Source organism: Melospiza georgiana, chromosome 1 (assembly GCF_028018845.1).
Source record: "Melospiza georgiana isolate bMelGeo1 chromosome 1, bMelGeo1.pri, whole genome shotgun sequence".
In the NCBI taxonomy this organism is placed as follows: Eukaryota; Metazoa; Chordata; class Aves; order Passeriformes; family Passerellidae; genus Melospiza; species Melospiza georgiana.
Window position 1 is genome coordinate 47,278,618 of NC_080430.1, and position 17,493 is coordinate 47,296,110.

At 42.7% G+C, this 17,493-nt stretch overlaps 1 protein-coding gene across 1 annotated transcript in view; it reads right to left on the bottom strand.

Moving 5' to 3' along the window:
• The window catches only part of DPY19L1 (dpy-19 like C-mannosyltransferase 1), a 44,537-nt gene extending 43,939 nt beyond the window's left edge, over positions 1-598 (bottom strand). The window contains exon 1 of the mRNA XM_058022203.1: positions 154-598. Within this exon, the coding sequence (XP_057878186.1) occupies positions 154-472 (319 nt within the window). The 5' untranslated portion in view covers positions 473-598. The remainder of the gene's footprint in view (positions 1-153) is intronic.
• Between the last annotated feature and the right edge of the window lie 16,895 nt (positions 599-17,493).

Here is a 17,493-nt window from a genome sequence, read left to right on the forward strand (position 1 = left end):
TGCCACGGGGCAAGGGAACAGCCACTTGCCGGAAAGAGGGACGGGAAGCGGCGCTCAGCCCCGCCGCACTTCCCGCGGGCGGAAGGGCCGGCTCCCATCGCCGCGGGGGCAGAGGGAGCGGAGAGGGGGCAGGGTTCGGGGCAGCAGCCTCACCTCGGAGCCGCTCTCCGCAGAGGCGCAGGAGACTCAGGGGCCCGCGGCCCAGCACGTCCCGCTCCCCGTCCGCCGCGGGCCCCTCCCGGTAGGGTCCCCGGGGGTCGCCCCTGGCTCCCCGCCGGCCGCCGCCTCCCTTCCGCATGGCGCGGGCCCCGCCGGAGCCCTGCCTGCCGGGCGAGTGCGGCCGGCGACCGCGGCTGGGGCTGGCGCCCGGCGACTGCTGCTGTTGCTGCTGCTGCTGCTGCTGCTGCTGCTGCTGCTGCCCGGGCTTGAGCGGCGGCGACTCTTTGTTCCTGCCTCGGCTCGGGACGACCATCTCCGCATAGTCCCCGCCGGGGCCGGGGCGCCGCGCCGGAGGGGAGGGGAGCCGAGCTGAGGGGGGCGGTGCTCAGCGAGGAGCTTCCCCCACCCCCTGGCAGGGCCCGGAGGCCACGGGGCGGAGCCGCAGCCGGCGGGCTCGTAGTAACGGGGCGAGGGGGCGGCCGGTCCTCGCTCCGCCGCCGCCGCCGCCCGCTCCGCCCGGCTGGACACGTGGGGGCGGGGGCGGCGCTGCCGGCGGGGCGGGGAGCGGCTCCCGCGGGCCCCGCTCCGCCCCGCCGCTCACGGACGCGCCGCCCCGGAGCCCGGCGAGCAGGGGGAGGTGGAGGAGGAGGAGGGGAAAGAGGAGGCGAGAGCGGGGCTGCTCCCGCTCACTCCTTCCCGAGGGCCGGCCGCGGTTCTGCCGTCGGTCCCCGTGTGGGCGGGCCTGCCCCCCGCGCTGCTGCGGCCTCGTCCTCCGAAACCTCTCGGTGTTTCTGTCACTTGCCTTTCCCGTTCCGTTCAGCTTTGTGATACTGTCTGCTTAAACTGAGTCCGCTCCAGAAGTGCGCGGCACCTCCTCCCCCCGCCCAAATGCCCAAAATTTTCATTCCCAGAAGGGAACTTGTGTGGGTCTTTGCTACGTCCTATGGGGCTTCCGCAGCACAGAAAACACCCCTCTTCCTTCTTCTAGAGTTTTATTGAGGGTTTGCCTTTGCAAAGCGGCCTTTCCCCTCATGAGCACCCTGCAGATCCAGCCAAACCCTTGCTTGGGGTTCAGGGGTTAAAAGGCCCCGTTGCACATAAACTCTGTTACACGGCCCCTTGGGACATGAGGTGCTTCGTGACTTTTCCAGAGCACTTACCTTCAGGAGCTCTCAGTCGCAATCCCTGAAGCTCCTACTCTAATTACTCCTCGAAGAGCTGTGAATATACAGCACAACTGTGGAACAAGACCCAGCTACAGCAAAGCCGCTGTTTCTCCTCCTTGTGCTCTCCTGCTCAGCACCGAACAGCGCTCAAGCAGCGGCTCATCCAATAGGGATAGATTAATTAGCTATGTGAGGAATTTCTCACAATTTAAATACCACATTTTGGTAGTGTTGATTAAATATAGCAGAGTAGAACCTCTTCAGTAAGTGCAGCCTCTCCAAACAGATCAATTTCACTCTTTCCTCCCTGACCTCTTCTTATTTTTATCTTTCTTGACTGTACCTATTCCTTGCCTCCCAGGTGCTCCTCGTTGCTGTCTTCAGGCTTTCTTTATCCCTCTGCACTCTTCATTTTATGTTCTTGCTCAGAGAAGTTTTCTATGTTTGAGTTTTCCATTCAACTCTCTTTACTTTCTCCATCCTTTGCACTTTTTTCTTTTGACAAATATAGGTTTCTCCTAAAATGTTTACAACCTATGTCCATCTCCTTTTGCTAATTATTTTTATGATCCTATCCTGTGAAACACAAGGTTTGAGTCTAATGTGGCAAGTACCATACTAGGTATTTTTAAAAATTATTTAACAGATAGATAACTGTCACATTGCAAGCCCAGGAAAGTAATTTTGGTTCAGATTCAGCTACTGAGGCAATGGAAGTGTAAGAACAGGATGGCTTTTGCTGTTTTTGCGGTAGTAGTAAGGCCGTTGACACCCCAATAAGGTTGTGAAGATAAACCTGGTACTAAACAAAGCAGCCTGTGGGACTGACAGAAATCCTGTGTGTCCAAGTCCTCCATATTTTGATCCTTGCTGGGCGAGAATCACCCTTCTACCACTAGCTGTTTTGGGGAGATAACTGCAAAGGACATGTATTACACTGATCTCAAAAAAGCAAGCAAGGAAGAAATACAATTTTTCATATAAGACAGCTGGTCTCCTGAGTACCCAGGCTCTTCTTCCAACGTGAATTATGTGTGGCAGTTTCATATTGCAAGAAACATTTATCTGTGCTTATTACACACTAAATATAAATGAAGGCATAAAAGGAACACCTTTCAAGTGTTTGAGGATTACATACTATTTTCCTCACCTGCTTTTCAGGAGAAAAAGTCCCATAATCTGCTCTTCTTTGTATTTGATTTTAATTGAGTAGCCTTGTTATAAATTCAGTAACCAGAGGAGTCTGTTGTTGCTGTCTGAGTGATTGAAGGGTACAGGCTCCAGATAGAGTTTTGTACATAACCAGCATAGAAAAAGAGCAATATGATATGTTCTGCTGATTTTTAACTCCTGTAACCTATATTTCAATTTTTGCCAAAATCAATAGAGTCATGGAACACTTAGAAACTTGAAGGGTTGATATTATTAAGGTTCATAAAATTGCTGTGGGATGGCTCAGCCATTGAGATTAACTAGGCCTGCTCCAGCCTGCAGCAGATCAATTACCTTCAGGCTGTTTTCTCTTAATAAAACTCTTCAGGCAATTTATTTCAACAGGTGCCACCCACAGAACCTGGCTACAAAGGCACATGCTACTAAACAATTCTAAAGGTTTTAAAAGTTACTGTAAGTGTGCAAAAAACAGAACATCACATTCCTAAATCTAAAGGTGCCCATATTCAGAAAGCATGAATTGCTATAGAAAACCTCCAACACTACTTCAGAAAAGCTGCAGTAGAGCAGTACACCTCTAAAAATAAAATGACATTTGTTTCAATCTATAAGATACGAGTAGTAAGAAACAAAACTTGGGTTTATATCATCACAGGAATTGCATATTTTTATGAGAAGTGCTATGTTTAATATCCAGCATCACGTTTCAGACAGTGTAGCTCATTACTAATCCTGCACACTACAGCGAAAGGAGTGATTCCAATAAATCTTTCTGTTTATAACAAAAAATGAAGGGAAGGAAAGAAATATATCTCTGAAAATAAATGAAATTTTTCTCAACTCTCAAAGGTGCTGACAGACCTATACATGTACATAGGAGAGACATCATCTTAATCAGATTGTCCTGACTTCTTTTGTCCAGGGAAAGCAAAATCTGTAAGAGTTTGTTCCACAGTTTTGTGGTGTCCCAGGACAAGGCACATTCTGGAACATGAGATTTCTGTTTCTGGTAGGTGTTCTCGATCTCTTTGCTCACACATTTTCTGTGATCACTGGATATTTCCAAATCACTGTGACAGATATCAGCAATCTCAGCTGGATAGCGGTTGTGACACACTGTCAGCAGAAATAATTCTCAGTCCTCAGGAACTCACTGCTAGTGAAGCCCATTGGCCCTGGCAGTTCCTGTACGTTCTCTAACAGCATTTGTTCCTTGGGAGGCTGGACGGGCACACCTCATTACCAAACAGTCCAGAGCTGGCATTCCTCCCCCCACTCACCCTCATCTTCTGTATTGTTTCATTACACCAATTCTCTCTTTTTCTCTTGCCTCTAGTGAGACTTTTGCTTTCTAGTTTGTTACCAATACCAACTCTTTCTCTCTCCAGCCACCTTCAAGGAGATCTGAATAAGGGTGCCTGTAGAGACTCCCCTTTTCAGTCTGTAATGGTGTTTCTTGTACTGCTCTGCTTTGTTCCAGTGGAGCTGCCGTGAATTCTGTGGATTTTGTGACAAGGCTGCCGTCCCACCTACCACAGGGCTTTGCTTCTGTGAGGTTTCTGTTGATCCCCCACACTTTCACACGTTCAGCAGCAACTTAATAATAGCAGGGCTGCATTGTAGCAAGTTAGGGAACTTCAGGCTCCCTCTCCTTGGTTCATTTAATCCAAGGTTAGCATGCAATGAAGGCATGTTCTAGAAAGTACGTCTCTTCAGAAAACCACTGTGTGACTGCTGCATGGTTAGATGTATTCAACCTAGCATTAAATGAGCCATTTTGAGTGCTGACAGCAAGAGAGCTGCAGCAATGTGGAGCTCAGAGCCTCAGGTAACTAACCAGGATGTTAGAGTGTTTTGAGCTCCACGCCATATGGCCATATCTGACTTAACTCATTATTTATACTACTTGAGCTTCAGTCACAGAGCAGAAAAATTCTTACTTACAGGAGGATCTTAAGGAAAACATTAATATTTGGGACCTCTTCTTGTGAAGACCAGGCTGAATATAAGTGCAGAAGACAAAGGAGTCTTGTAAGGTAGAAGTGAAGACGTGGGATTGCCATTGGAGTTTGTACATGGAGGAATTTGCTAGGGAAAAACAAAAACAGCAGAATGCAGTGGCAAACAATTATAGTGTGTACCTTGTCCTATTTAACAGCTTTGTGGGACCAGTTCACCTTCTGCAGGATACAAATATGCCCCCATGAGCTAACCCCTTTAAACATACTTTACCTGTATTCTGAGGAGGAAAAAGTATGCTCCTGCTAGGTTAGTAATCCAATCTGCTTGCACATGTTTGCTCATATGTATCTTCTCTCACTTTTCATGTTGCAGTTGCACTACCTTTAACTTTACATATATAAAACACCATGTAGAAGTGGATTATCTGTGTCTGTATGGCTAACTGCTCATACAACCAAAACCTTGCTTCTACTAGAAACAAGTAAGAACAATTTACCTAGCTTGCCTACCCTGGCAACAACAACAAAAGAAACAAAAAATCACGTATTTTGAATTAGAGATCCTAAAGCCCTTCTATCTTTGACATGGAAATTACTTCCTTTGTTTTTATAATGTTGATTATAAGCCTCAAACTTCCTGCTGCCAGAATACCACTGAAGAACATTAGTGACTCAGAAAACCTAATTAGTCTCCACCAGAGTTTTCCTTATTTCTTTGCTTTCAGTTTCCAGTACCATGTATTCATGCTACCTTAAGTGCTTCCCTGCAGCTCTGAAAAAAAAAAAAAGTTAAATAAAACCAGGGCCACTAAATACTATGACCTCAGGAAATAAATTCTGAGGGCCTTTTAGGTAATTCTAACATATTTCCAGTTACCCTTCTTTCCTTGCTGCACAGATGAAAGCAGCAGAGGCGTTCATTTGCCCTATTGAGCAGCTGACTGGGAAGATTTGGCAATGCCCCTTCCTAAGTCATGGAGTGTGATCATCTCCTCCCAGCTGAGGCCTGGAATGTTTCTGTAATTCTTCACAGTTCTGAGGACTTTTAACTCCTCTGCATGACATAATCTCCTTACAGATTTCAAAATGAAGATCTCTTGCTGTACATGCCACATTCTCATTGCGTGGCATTTGGCCACTGTGAGTAGTCATGCTAATTTGGCATAGATGCCATGATTCACAGCCACAGCAACTGCATCTCATTATGCTTCTATTTGGAGGAGCAAATTACAGAGTAAGTTATCCGAGGACCACAGAACTCAATATTTACAAGCAGAAGTGATGGATCCGGCTTCCCCTAACCTGATTTACTAGCCACGGTGGTTTTACTTAATTTTTCATGGAGTCGGTGTTTATCTGCTGTGTCTCTAAGTAGCAGCTGCCAAAAGATGCATCAGAGAACACGGAGGAAACAGCTTGCAGCGACAAGCAGAAGCTAAGTGGTAACAGCAGAACAGGACCATATGAACATGGGCTGAGCTACTCCTGTATCTCATGGCAGATGCTCGCTGTGGGAGATTGAGAGTATAGACACCACTTAGGGTGGAAATACAGGAAGGTCAGCAGTGGACTTAGCAACAGGAGGAAAGCAATGATCTGGAAGTGCTCACAGAATAGCTTTTCAGTGAACAACTGGCAGAGCAGCCAGATGTGAGAGAAAGTGGGGCTCTTGAAATATGTTGCCATACTGAAGTCAGTATATTTGCATCGCTGGAGATTTACTGGCAAATCTGTTTTGGCAAGAGAAGCTTGTGGACCAGTGTGAAATACAAACAGCTGTATCAGGAACAGCAGCAGGGTCTAAGCTCGTCTGTTCAGATGTTAGCAAGTTTATTTCTGTTTCACTCTTTGCTTGACCTGATTTTCATTTCGGTCAGGATTCCAGAATGTGCTTTGCTGCCCTGGTTACTGCAGGTCGAGAAGAGGCACGTTAGGACAGTGATAGAAAGTACCTCTGGCAAACTGAGCAACATGGCAGACAAGACTGAAGGCAAGATAATCCTACACATCTAACACTCCTTAAATGACAAACAAAGTCGTGGCTTGGGAATGCTGTTTGCTTCCTGTATATGACTGAGAAAAGCTGAATTCTTTATGAGAAACTGAGGTGACTAACACAGTCACTTTGAGCACTGCAGGGCATCCTTTCTTGGTAAATGTGGTCTTTTTGCTAGATATCTTATAAAGAGGAGGGGGGGGAAAAGGATACTGAGGCTACAAACTCTTTAATCTATACCCATACAAGACTAAAAATGTGATACAAATTTTACACTGAAAAATTTGGAAAATGGTACTTGGAGTCCCTGTTGGTGACTAAAAATAGTAGTTGCATCTTCTCATCTCCTTCCTCACCTTTTCAACTTTTTGACAATCTGTCTCAGAGCATGATCCTAAATACTTCATTATACATTCTTAAACTTCGTTAAGAGTAGCACCCAACTCAGGCTTTAAAGTCTGTGTTCACAAAACATTAAGATGTGCCACAGTGTCAAGCATCTTGATGGAATTCATCCCCTTTTTTTCAATTTGTTCCTGTGGAAATTTATAGTGATCATGCCCTTACAGTATGTCTAAGTCCAGCCCCTCCTTGTTTTTGACATTATTTCTCTAGTCTCTAGATCTACTAAGAAACAAACAGAGCTTTTTTTTTTTTCTGTTGGAATAAGACATTTGTCTGTGCCTGATCAGCTGTGTTCACAAAAGGGCTCAATTACAGCCCAGTCTGAAGCTTATTTTTGAGGTCACAGTGCCCTCTACTGTCCAATGCATCCTCTCTGCTGCTGCATCGTCACAATTACAAAGAGCAGCAGGTGAAATAACACATTCATTTATGTTTCAATATACTTTTTCATCTAGGCTAGAAGGCCAAGTCTGGGGCTGTTTCATTGATTGAAAAGAAAACAGATTGGCCGGGCCATTGTCATTTCTTGCTGACTAATGCTGCTTTGTCAGAGTTGCTGGTAATTTAAATTAAACAACTGATCTATGCAGATCTTGAATCACACCTGACTTGTAAATGTTGAGAAAGTCTACATAAGGAAGCACTTGGAGATGCATGCAAAGTAAGTAGAATCAGGCCTGTGTTTCAGGTACAAATTGTAAATACCTCTGCCACAGATTTGTATTGCTCCAGGTGATCATTCCAGCTCTGCAGATACAAATTACGTGTTTCATACAGAGGTGCTCTTTACAAGCTCCTCTTCAATTTGTGTTTGCCTTCACTCTCTCCATGAGTGCTGTGTGGCAATGTAGGTAGTTTCACTTCCCTGTGAGTGCTGCCTGGAGCACCACAGACTGGCCTGTGAGAATGCCTGGGACCATTGCTCACAAGTAACCACAGACCCTTGGTGGCACTCCCTCTCTCCCCATAAGCTCCATTTACATTTACACAAGGCATGGACTGCTCTGCCCATTCCATCCCTACCATTAGAACTTTTGATGTTACCAAAAACAATTCAAAAGAAGTATCTATAGGCAAGAAAAATCTCTAGCCTCATCCATTTCTCAAGAAGCATATAGCTGTCAGCACTGAAGAGATTATGTGAGTGGAGGGGAAAAACTCCTAAAATACACTGTTTGCTTCAAAATCTCAATTTCTTTTTAGTTTGAATAACTCAGAATAACTCATGATGCTCAGACAGCAGCAGCTGACTTACTGTTTCACAAGGCAGGTGCAACCACTCCAGTTCCTCCCTGGGCTACAACTTGTTTCCCAGTAAGGGATCTTGTAGCATAGCTCCCCGTGGCATGACACGTGGGAGTTCAGAGGATTTCTCTTCCTGAGAGATTCCGTTCATGATATATATCAAGGTATATGTTGATGATGGACTGAAGCCTGAATATAGGATGGCATTCATTTTCTCCTGATAGCCCCACAGCAAAATGAGGAGAATTCACTAAACAATGCACTTTCAAATGTGCACATACAAGTGTTTGTGTTTGCATGCATGTATATATAAAAAGCATCTATAGAATACTAAAAATGCTGCACTGCTGGGCATGGAAGGCATATTTCACAAGACAGACCTGTCTTTAGCCATTTCTCTCATGCAGCTGTCATGTCATAAAGTCACAGAGAATTTGAGTGAGTAGAGCTGTGGTTTCAGAATGAGTCCCAGGATTGCACTGCAAGGAAACTATGGCCCACTAGTAATCCTGGATTTTGCTGAAGAGATACTTCACATACTTTTAAAATTGCCACTTAATGGAAGGAGAAAAGGATGTCAAAGAGCAGAATGCAGAATAACTGTCAGAAAAAGATTATAAAGTTTTACAAGGTATTTTCTCTTCAGAGAAGACTTTCTGATCTGTGGAGTGGTACTTGGAAAAATTCTATCTGCCTTTCAAACAGAAAAAGCTTCAATGCCCACTAACAACTCACAAACTGCCTGAACCAGGTTTAAAGTAATTTTGTGTTAGCACAACATATGTGGAACTCCATTTTACAGGCAGCATGGAACCTCCACATTTCAGCTGTCATTATAAGCCTTATTGCCAGCATTGTTAGAAAAAATGCAGAAGAAAGAATACAAAATGGGTTATGACAGTCTTACTTTGCAGTCATCTATTAACTTTAGTTCGTACTGGGGAGATCTCAGCTAAAGGAATGTCTGATAGTGAACACTGCACTTCAGTAGTGCAGACCCACTGAAAGACAGGGACTTTTCCTAATCTCCTTTATCCCTTGCTGTCATCCTTATTTTACATCAGCCATGGTAGTTGCAAAGCAGATTTCCCCCTCCACCAAGCATATATGCACAGCAGAAAACACCCTTGAATTCTACACAAGAAAGATGTAAAAAGTAGCCTGGAGAAGAGCAATCAGAGGGAATGTAATATCAGTTTTCAAATAGGCAAAAGGTTGCTACAAGAAGTGGCAGAAGCACTGGATAAGGAATAAAGGGCTAAAATTTCAGTCTGGGTCAGGTTAGATATTAGGGCCAATTTCTAAAGAAAGAATAGTTAAGCAGCAGAATCTTTAAAGGACCTGTGGAGTTGCCATTGTTGGGGTCCTTCAAAAACAAAAAAGATAAACATCTTCCAGAGGTGGTTTAATTATAAACTGATCTTGGCTTGAGTCAAGGAGATGATCTCTGAAGACCCCTTCCTGCCCTACCTATTATTATCATTATATACTGGCTAATCCCTCAGTGAGTATTTATGAAAAACATTCATCCCAAGTATCCCCTGACCCAGCTTTGAGCTGGAGACCACCCAGCTCCTAATATACTGAAGAAAATGCAATGCTACTTTCACCGTGAGATGCCATGCTGTTTATCACAAAGGCTCAGTGTAACTTGGAGAATATCAGTCTTCATCAATAAACTACATGGGCAACACCTTCAAACTTTGCCACTATCTGAAAAACAAGAAAAAAAAACAAACAAGAAAAGAGAAAGAATTCTGAAAGGAGAAGAGCAGGGACAAACCTATAATATTTGCTTGGGCCTTTCTTTTGAGGTGGGAGAGCAGAAGAAAAGAAGGAAGAAGTAACACTGAGTTTGCAGTGGAAAACTAGCCCAGGTCTTAAAGAGGCACACAGGTTTCACTACTAGGTCTGCCACAGATGTACTTTGTAAGTACAGTGGGTGGTCTAAAATGAGGGGATAACAAGGAAGGAAGAGAGCTGTGACAATAATTGATTAGTAGCATTGAGAATAGGGGATGTGTGAGCAGAATGAGAATGAAGAGGAGTAGGTAATAAATGAGGAAGAAAATGAAAAGTCAGAGGATGAAGAAGGAAAGAAAAGTCATATTAGAAAATAACCTTAAATGTGCAAGTGCAACAGAGGCCTAACTCCAACAAAGATTCTGTGCTTTTCAGTGTTTCATATGCTTTTAAAGGAGTTCTATAGGTAGAAAAAAAAATCTAAGTACTGAAGTGAACCTTGGCTCTGGAACCTGCATCCGCTGAACTGCTGCTTATGGTAGGTCAGACACCCTGAAACATCATACTCCCAAGGACAGGTAAAAACCAGTCAGCCATGGGTAAATTTCTCATGTAATTCAAGAGATTGAGAAGGCATCCTTGTATGTACCTTCTCTACCCTAGGAGACAATAAATGTTGCTTTCTTGGCATCCCATCCAGTCTCATGCCCTCATTCAAGAGTGGGTCTGTCTCTTCTGTGATGGATTTTTGCTGCTGTCTTCTTTTGAACTGACTTGAGGTTTCTTCCTACTCAGGATTTCCACAAGTAAGTCCCAAAGGTCTTGTGAAGAGCCTGGTTTTGGTCCTTGCTCTTCATTGTCACTACTACCTGAATTAGAATCATAGAATGATAGAAAGTGCTGTGTTGGAAGGGCCCCATCAGGATCACCAAGTCCAACTTCTGGCCCTGCACAGGACACCCTGAGAATCACCCCATGTGCCTGAGAGCATTGTCCAAACACTTCTTGAAATCAGACAAAGCTTGGTGCTGTGACCACTTCCCTGAGGAGCCTGTTCCAGTACCCAATTCCCCTCTGGGGGAACAGCCTTTTCCTGATATCCAATCTAAATCTCACCTGACTCAACTTCATGATGTTTCCTCAAGTCCTGTCCATGGTTATGAGAGTCTGTCACTCCTCTTTCCCTCAGAAGGAAGCTGCAGACTGCAGTGAGGTCTCCCCTCAGTCTTCTCCAGGATGAACAGACCAATGACCTCAGCCACTTCCCACATGGCTTCCCCTCAAGGCCTTTCACCATCTTCATTGCTCTGCTTTGGATGCTCTCTAACAGCTTCATGTCTTTTTAATATTACGGTGCCAAAAACTGCACCCAGAACTCGAGTGAGTCCCTTGCCTGGCTGGAGATGCTGTCCCTGATGCCCCCAGGCCAGGGTTGGCCCTCCTGGCTGCCAGGGCACTGCTGACTCACGTTCAGCTTGCTGTCAGCCAGGACTCACAGGTCCCATTCCACAGCACTGCTCTCCAGCTTCCCATTCCCTGTGGCCACAACTGGAGTTGCCCTGTCTCGGCCACAGAATTTGACACTTGCCCTTGCTAAAGTTCAGAGAAGAACAGCTGCAGCCCTTGTGCACAAAGGAAAGGAAAGCCAAAGAAGGCAAAGATTTCACACCCACCTTGCAAAAAGAAAGATCACCACTGCACCTTCAAGTTTTTCTTACACTTCTCCCGTTGTAAGGTCCCTAATAAACACTGTCAGGTTACTGTCCTATCCCTGTTCTACTCTTTGGAGTTGCCCTATCTGTGTCTTAAAGTCCCTGTAATTTTAGCACTAATGGAATTGTATTAATTTTTTTTTCCGGGGTTTAACTCTCCAGTTTCTAAAAAAGCTCTCCAAATACAGCTTGGAAGAAGAAGGAGTTCAAACTCAAGACCAGTCATATGTCTTTACTCCTCAGAGATGCCAGGGCTATGGCAGACATGTGCTTTGGACTTCAGCATTTCCATTAAAAGAGAATTATTCCCATTTCACTAGGGAGTTCAGCTGAGACAATCTGATCCTTTTGCAGAGACTGTATTCATCCTTTCCAGTGTGTGATTGCATTTCTTTCATTGTGCCCACTTGAATTCAAAATCCAAAATCATGAAGATTAAGGAGGAAAATAAGTCCTTATGCTCCTGATTTTTACTCTGATTCCTACAGAAAAAGATGCTTGGATATATGAATTCTTCTAATTATATGAAATGATTTTTTTAGTATATAGCCAGTTTCAACTTAATTCAACGCTACACTTGAAAATGGTGGGGTGTGGCTTTGTAATTTGGTGACTTCTGTATTAATGACAGTTCAGATAAACATGGTCAATGGAGGCAAAAGGGGACAAAATTCTGAGACCGTCAGCATGGTTTTCTGAGACTGAAGTGAAGGGCTGCAAATGTATGAAAATGATTGCCACAAAAGAAAATGTATGCTTCTTTATGCAAACATGGAATCTGCATAGTTTTGCCCTGAGTAAGGTGTTAGGTGTGGCACGATTACCCGGTTCAGCAGCAGCAAGTCCTGAGCAGCTATTCAGTTACACAACTCTGGTGCGGAAAGAAAGCTCTAAGTGGGTGCAGACATCTGCTTTAATCCTTGCAAGGCTTCCTGAGCTTTGTAAACTGCCTTTTGTGTAAATGAAAATCAGGCTGTGTATTTTCTGCCTGGCCTGGTGTTGAGTGCATGTTCCAGAAGTATTTAAAGATTACTTCTTTGTTAAGATACAGAGCAAAATAATTGTTTTGTCTACTTGGAAGAAATTAGAAGTAGTACATGTGGATACAAGCTAATTCTTTCCTCTTGTTCAGGTTCAATTACTGCAGACAACAGTAATATTTACTCAAAATAGGAGAGTAAAAAAATTTATATCTTACCATTCATAATCCAAAAAGACATTTATGTCTTGCCTGGATGCCAGCCAACCAGTAAGTAGAAAACAAACAAACAAAACTACTGAGATAAAAACAAACCTAATCAACTTTAAAAACACAAATAGATAGGTGCTGCAGGCCAGCGCGCTTTCACTCACCATGTCGATTTTGCACCTGGTGGAAAATCTGGGAAAACATACCCGAGGCAGACTGTGTTACTTATTGTGTATGGTGGGGAAAAAAACCAAGGGGATCTCGCTTCCTGAAGAACGTCCGAGGCTTTCCAGTGCGATTGTGCCGCAGTGGCAGAAGAGGTTCCTGGGCAGAAAACTGAGTTCTCCAGAGGGATGGAGGTCAGGGGAGGGGTGGGCAGCGGGAATTTAGGCAATACCAGAGGTGGCACGCGGGGCGCATGGAAAACGCTGCCTACACAAATCCCTGTTAAGATGAAAAAAATAACAATAATTTTTAAAAAAATTAAAAAGGAGAGCAGTTAGCTTTACTATTTCTTGACAAGCATCACTGAGTTTCAGTGAGTTTCTCACCCGTGCCCTTTTTTTCCTACCTCCCTGTTTTTCCCTCTGGCTGTTGGCGCTCCCCGGAGGTGCCGCCGGCAGAGGGCACAGGGCGCCCGCGGGACGCGGCTGCTCTCCCTTCCCTGCATCGCAGGTGCGCAACCCAACGCTTCCCATCAGGGACCAACAAACAGAAAAGTTCCTGTGTCTGTCTACCTTCAGAGCAGAAGTATTTAAAGATTACTTCTTTGTTAAGATACAGAGAAAAATAAGTGTTAACCCTAAGTGTTAGGGCACGGGTGAGAAACTCACTGAAACTCAATGATGCTTGTCAAGAAATAGTAAAGCTAACTGCCCTCCTTTTTAATTTTTTTTATTATTGTTATTTTTTCATCTAATAATAAAAGCTATGATGGAGTGGCAGTGAATAATACAGTAGATTAAACAGTCCTGTGTCTTAGGACCCCACATGGCCAAGAAGTTCGGTGATAAGCGCGTTTGTCAAAAGAAAGGTCTGGTTCCTGGAAGCGGAAATGAGTTTCTAATTCAGACCAAATGATTTTCAGCTGGAAATAAAAAGAGGAAACTATGTCAGAAGTTGAAAATAAAAAGTTATTTGATAGGTGATAAAGTGTTTTAGTATTTCAGTTGAAACTGATGTAAACCAGTAAGTTTACAAGGAGTCGTGAATAGCTTGAGGACACAGTCAAATATTTTCAGTGAATACAACATTGTACATTTACTCAAAATGTGTTGGTCTTCTTGTTCTTCATTTAAATCAGCCCTTCATACTCCTCCAAAATTGATTTTTGTGTTTTCATTTGATTCTGAATTAATTTTCCCCTATTTTTTCAGTTTATCAGCCAACCAAAAATCATCCACAAGCCCTTCTTTTTTTAGAGTCCTAAAGGGTGCATAAAGAGTGACAGTGAAAAGTCACTTTGCCATTACTGTTTATTTTGGTTATGTAACTGGAATAAATTATATCAGAAATAAATGTATTTTCTGACATAGCAACAATGACAAAAATATTGTTTCCAGTCCCAAATATTAAAAAAAAGTGTCCAAACAAGAATTATAAGGTGGTTTATTTATTGGTATCCTGAATTTTCAAACATTTATTCCACCTTAGTTTCCTCCCACCTTTTTTCTTTTTAATGGAAGGTGGGATTCTCCTGAAATTTTGTTTCTCATGTCCATACTTTTAGTAGCAACACAAGGTGAAACAACACAAAATTCACAGTAAAATTACCAAAGAAAAACCAGAGGATGCCTTGAAGTGGAAAAGGTTGGTTTCCCTAATGCTGAATTGAAATGTTTTAGTCTTAAAATTAGATTATGGGGAATAGCCATCCCATATTAAAATTTAAAAGTACTCTTATACCTGATAGCTCTACATGTGGATATCCAATACATGTGGGTGGAGCAAGAAGAACAACTGGTTTATGATGTCTTGTATACACAAATAAGGAAATCCAGTTAAAACAGATGAAACCACACTCGTGTTAAATTAACAAGCTCCCTGCTGTGGTGCTTTCCACCACAGAGATGCACGGTACCTACAGAATCAGGTTTATGCCTGAACTTTCTCATGTTCAGGAATCATGGTTCTCTTTATTAGCAAAACTGCAGACCATCACGTAACATTTTTTCAAGGGCTTGCCTTTTTTTTAACTTGTGATTTCCTCACTAGCTTGAAACATTTCATTCAAAAGCTACTTTTCAAAGTGACTTCACATGGAGAAATCTATTTTAAGGCATTGGTTAATTCAACATCACTGAAGTGTGGAGAGAAACAAAAATGAAGTCATTGTTCATTGTGAAATTATATATGTCATATTCAATGGTGGGGGAAATTTTGCAGACCTCTCTTTCCTTTCTCAATTTTATTCCAACCGATTGGTGCACTTATTAATTCTTATGGCTTTCATTAGTTAAATGAAGATGATACACAGTTCTCTGTTTCCTTTTCTGGGATCTTGTTCGTCTTCTCTAAATAATTTCTCCATCTGGATACATGTTCAGCACTTGCCATGAATCCCAGATAAAGCAGAAATCCATTATTGCCGTCCCATTTGTTGTCTTTGTGTGTTTGGAAAAATGGTTTAAGCCACAGTTGAGCAACTTATTTTATGTGGACATACTCCAGAACCAAAGCAGTAAACAGAGAATTACCAGTGTAGTCTAACACAAAAATTAGAATAAGCATTCATATTTGCTGTGTTTAGGCATGCTCACACTGGTGCTTTTTAAAATTTTTTGCAGTTAGAATCTGGTATAGCTGAAATTTGGATGTATGGTCTGGTTTTCCTTCAGGTTCCATGTTATGGAAAACTTCTTTCTGAGCTACAGTTGGCTTTAACCATACTGCAGTTTTGTTTATGGTCACATTGCACGTGTGACTTTTAGTATTCTTTTTTGTGGTTTGCAATTTCTCATGTGATTTTAGGTTTTAAAATGTCTGCCCTATTCTCATGTTATCATGCTCTGCATAGTCAGTGCAAAGTTTTGTGCTTGGCACATAGGGCAATTCATCTCAAAATTACATGTTATTTGCTTAATTTGGTATTTCTATTTACACTAACTCTAAATACCCACTTGGATCTTATGATCAGCTTCCAATTTATTTCTGCTGTTGCATCCGGACCGTTGCTATTTATGTCTTTCTGGATTTTCCAGTGCGTCCCTTCTGGTGAAAATGTCCATTTCATTGCAGCTGCACTGCGGATTCACATTTCCAGAACAATACAAGTGTTAAAAATATTCTAAGCCATACATTTTTTTGTGTGTGAAAGAGAGACTTGTACATTTCAGATCTTGGGTTCTGGCCTTAGATCACTCGGGGAATCCACAGCCTTGAGCAGCTCCCGGCACAAACTGACGCTTCCTCAGCATCAAATACTCTGAGTGTTTATGTGTTTGTGGGCAAGGTGGGGACAAACCAGTCCCAAACCTGATGCCTGCTTTGCTGCCTATACCAAAGCCCTGAGGAGGAAAACATTTTGCTTTTGCTCTTGGGGAAATTTTGCATGCAGAACGGCAGCAGGGTGGGAGTTCCTGGCAGTGGTAAAAGCGTGCTGATCTGATGCCTCTCCGTGTCATTTTACCTTCTGATTTCTTTTATGTCAAGACAGCTCAAGCCCATCCCTCAAATTTTTGACAGCAAAATCCAGTTTTGGGTATATTGTAATGACAGCAACTCTGCCTTTGAGATAAATATATAGGCTATTCTTCTATAAGCAAAGCAAAGTAGTACTAAGCTCTGAAGAAGAGGACCCACAAAAAAACCCCAAAAACCCAACAACAAAAAACAAACAACAAAAAAAAAATCCCAAAAAACAAACAAACAAAAAAAACCTAAAATACCCCAACCACATCCATAACTCCACAAAGAAAAAAGTAAATTAACCTCTTCAGCTCACATGAGTTCTCTTATTATTGAATTGGCAAATGGAAAGGAAGTATCCATGTGTTCTCTAACAGTTTGGCCAAGGTTGAAAGAACAGAAGAACAAAGGCATGATATTATGGCATAGAGCAAAAGAGGCTTTAAAATAATTCAGGAACAAATGTTAAAATGTTTAGGCTGGTCTCTGAAAAAAAACCATAAACCTTTTAAAATAACAAACACTATAGCAAAGACTTTCTGTACAGGACTCAGAAACCCGAGTCTTGCTAAAATGAGTGTGAGCTGTGCATCCACCTTTGTAATGGCTTTGAAATCTCAGCCTATAATATTCCTTGTTAGTCTTTGCCCTCATCAGCTATATAGGAAAGAAAACATTTTCTGTGACTGAAAACACAAGTAGTTGTCTGTCCAGAACTACTGGAAACCATGCCAAGTGTTCTTAAGTGCTAGATAGGCTCTACAACACATACTAATTCATTTAAGAACAACTCAGAGGTATTTAAAGCCTTGTAAAGGAAATGATGGGGGCACAAATGTTAGACTTTGTTCAGTGAAAAATGTACAAAATTCCTAGTGCATTGTAAAATTAAGCAGGAAGGAAGGCTTTAACCATCTGAAACAATCTAATCATCCTCTGGAAATGCACTGTTTGAGGTGACTATGTTAACTGAAAATGGAGAGATTAAATAAAGTCAGGCTGATAAATCCCCTGAGTGCTACTAACTTATTTGTAATGTCATTGGAGATGAGTTGTGTGACTGGTGTCTCAAGTCAGAAAGCTATGGCATTCAGAGGGAAGGTAATTGAAGCCTGCC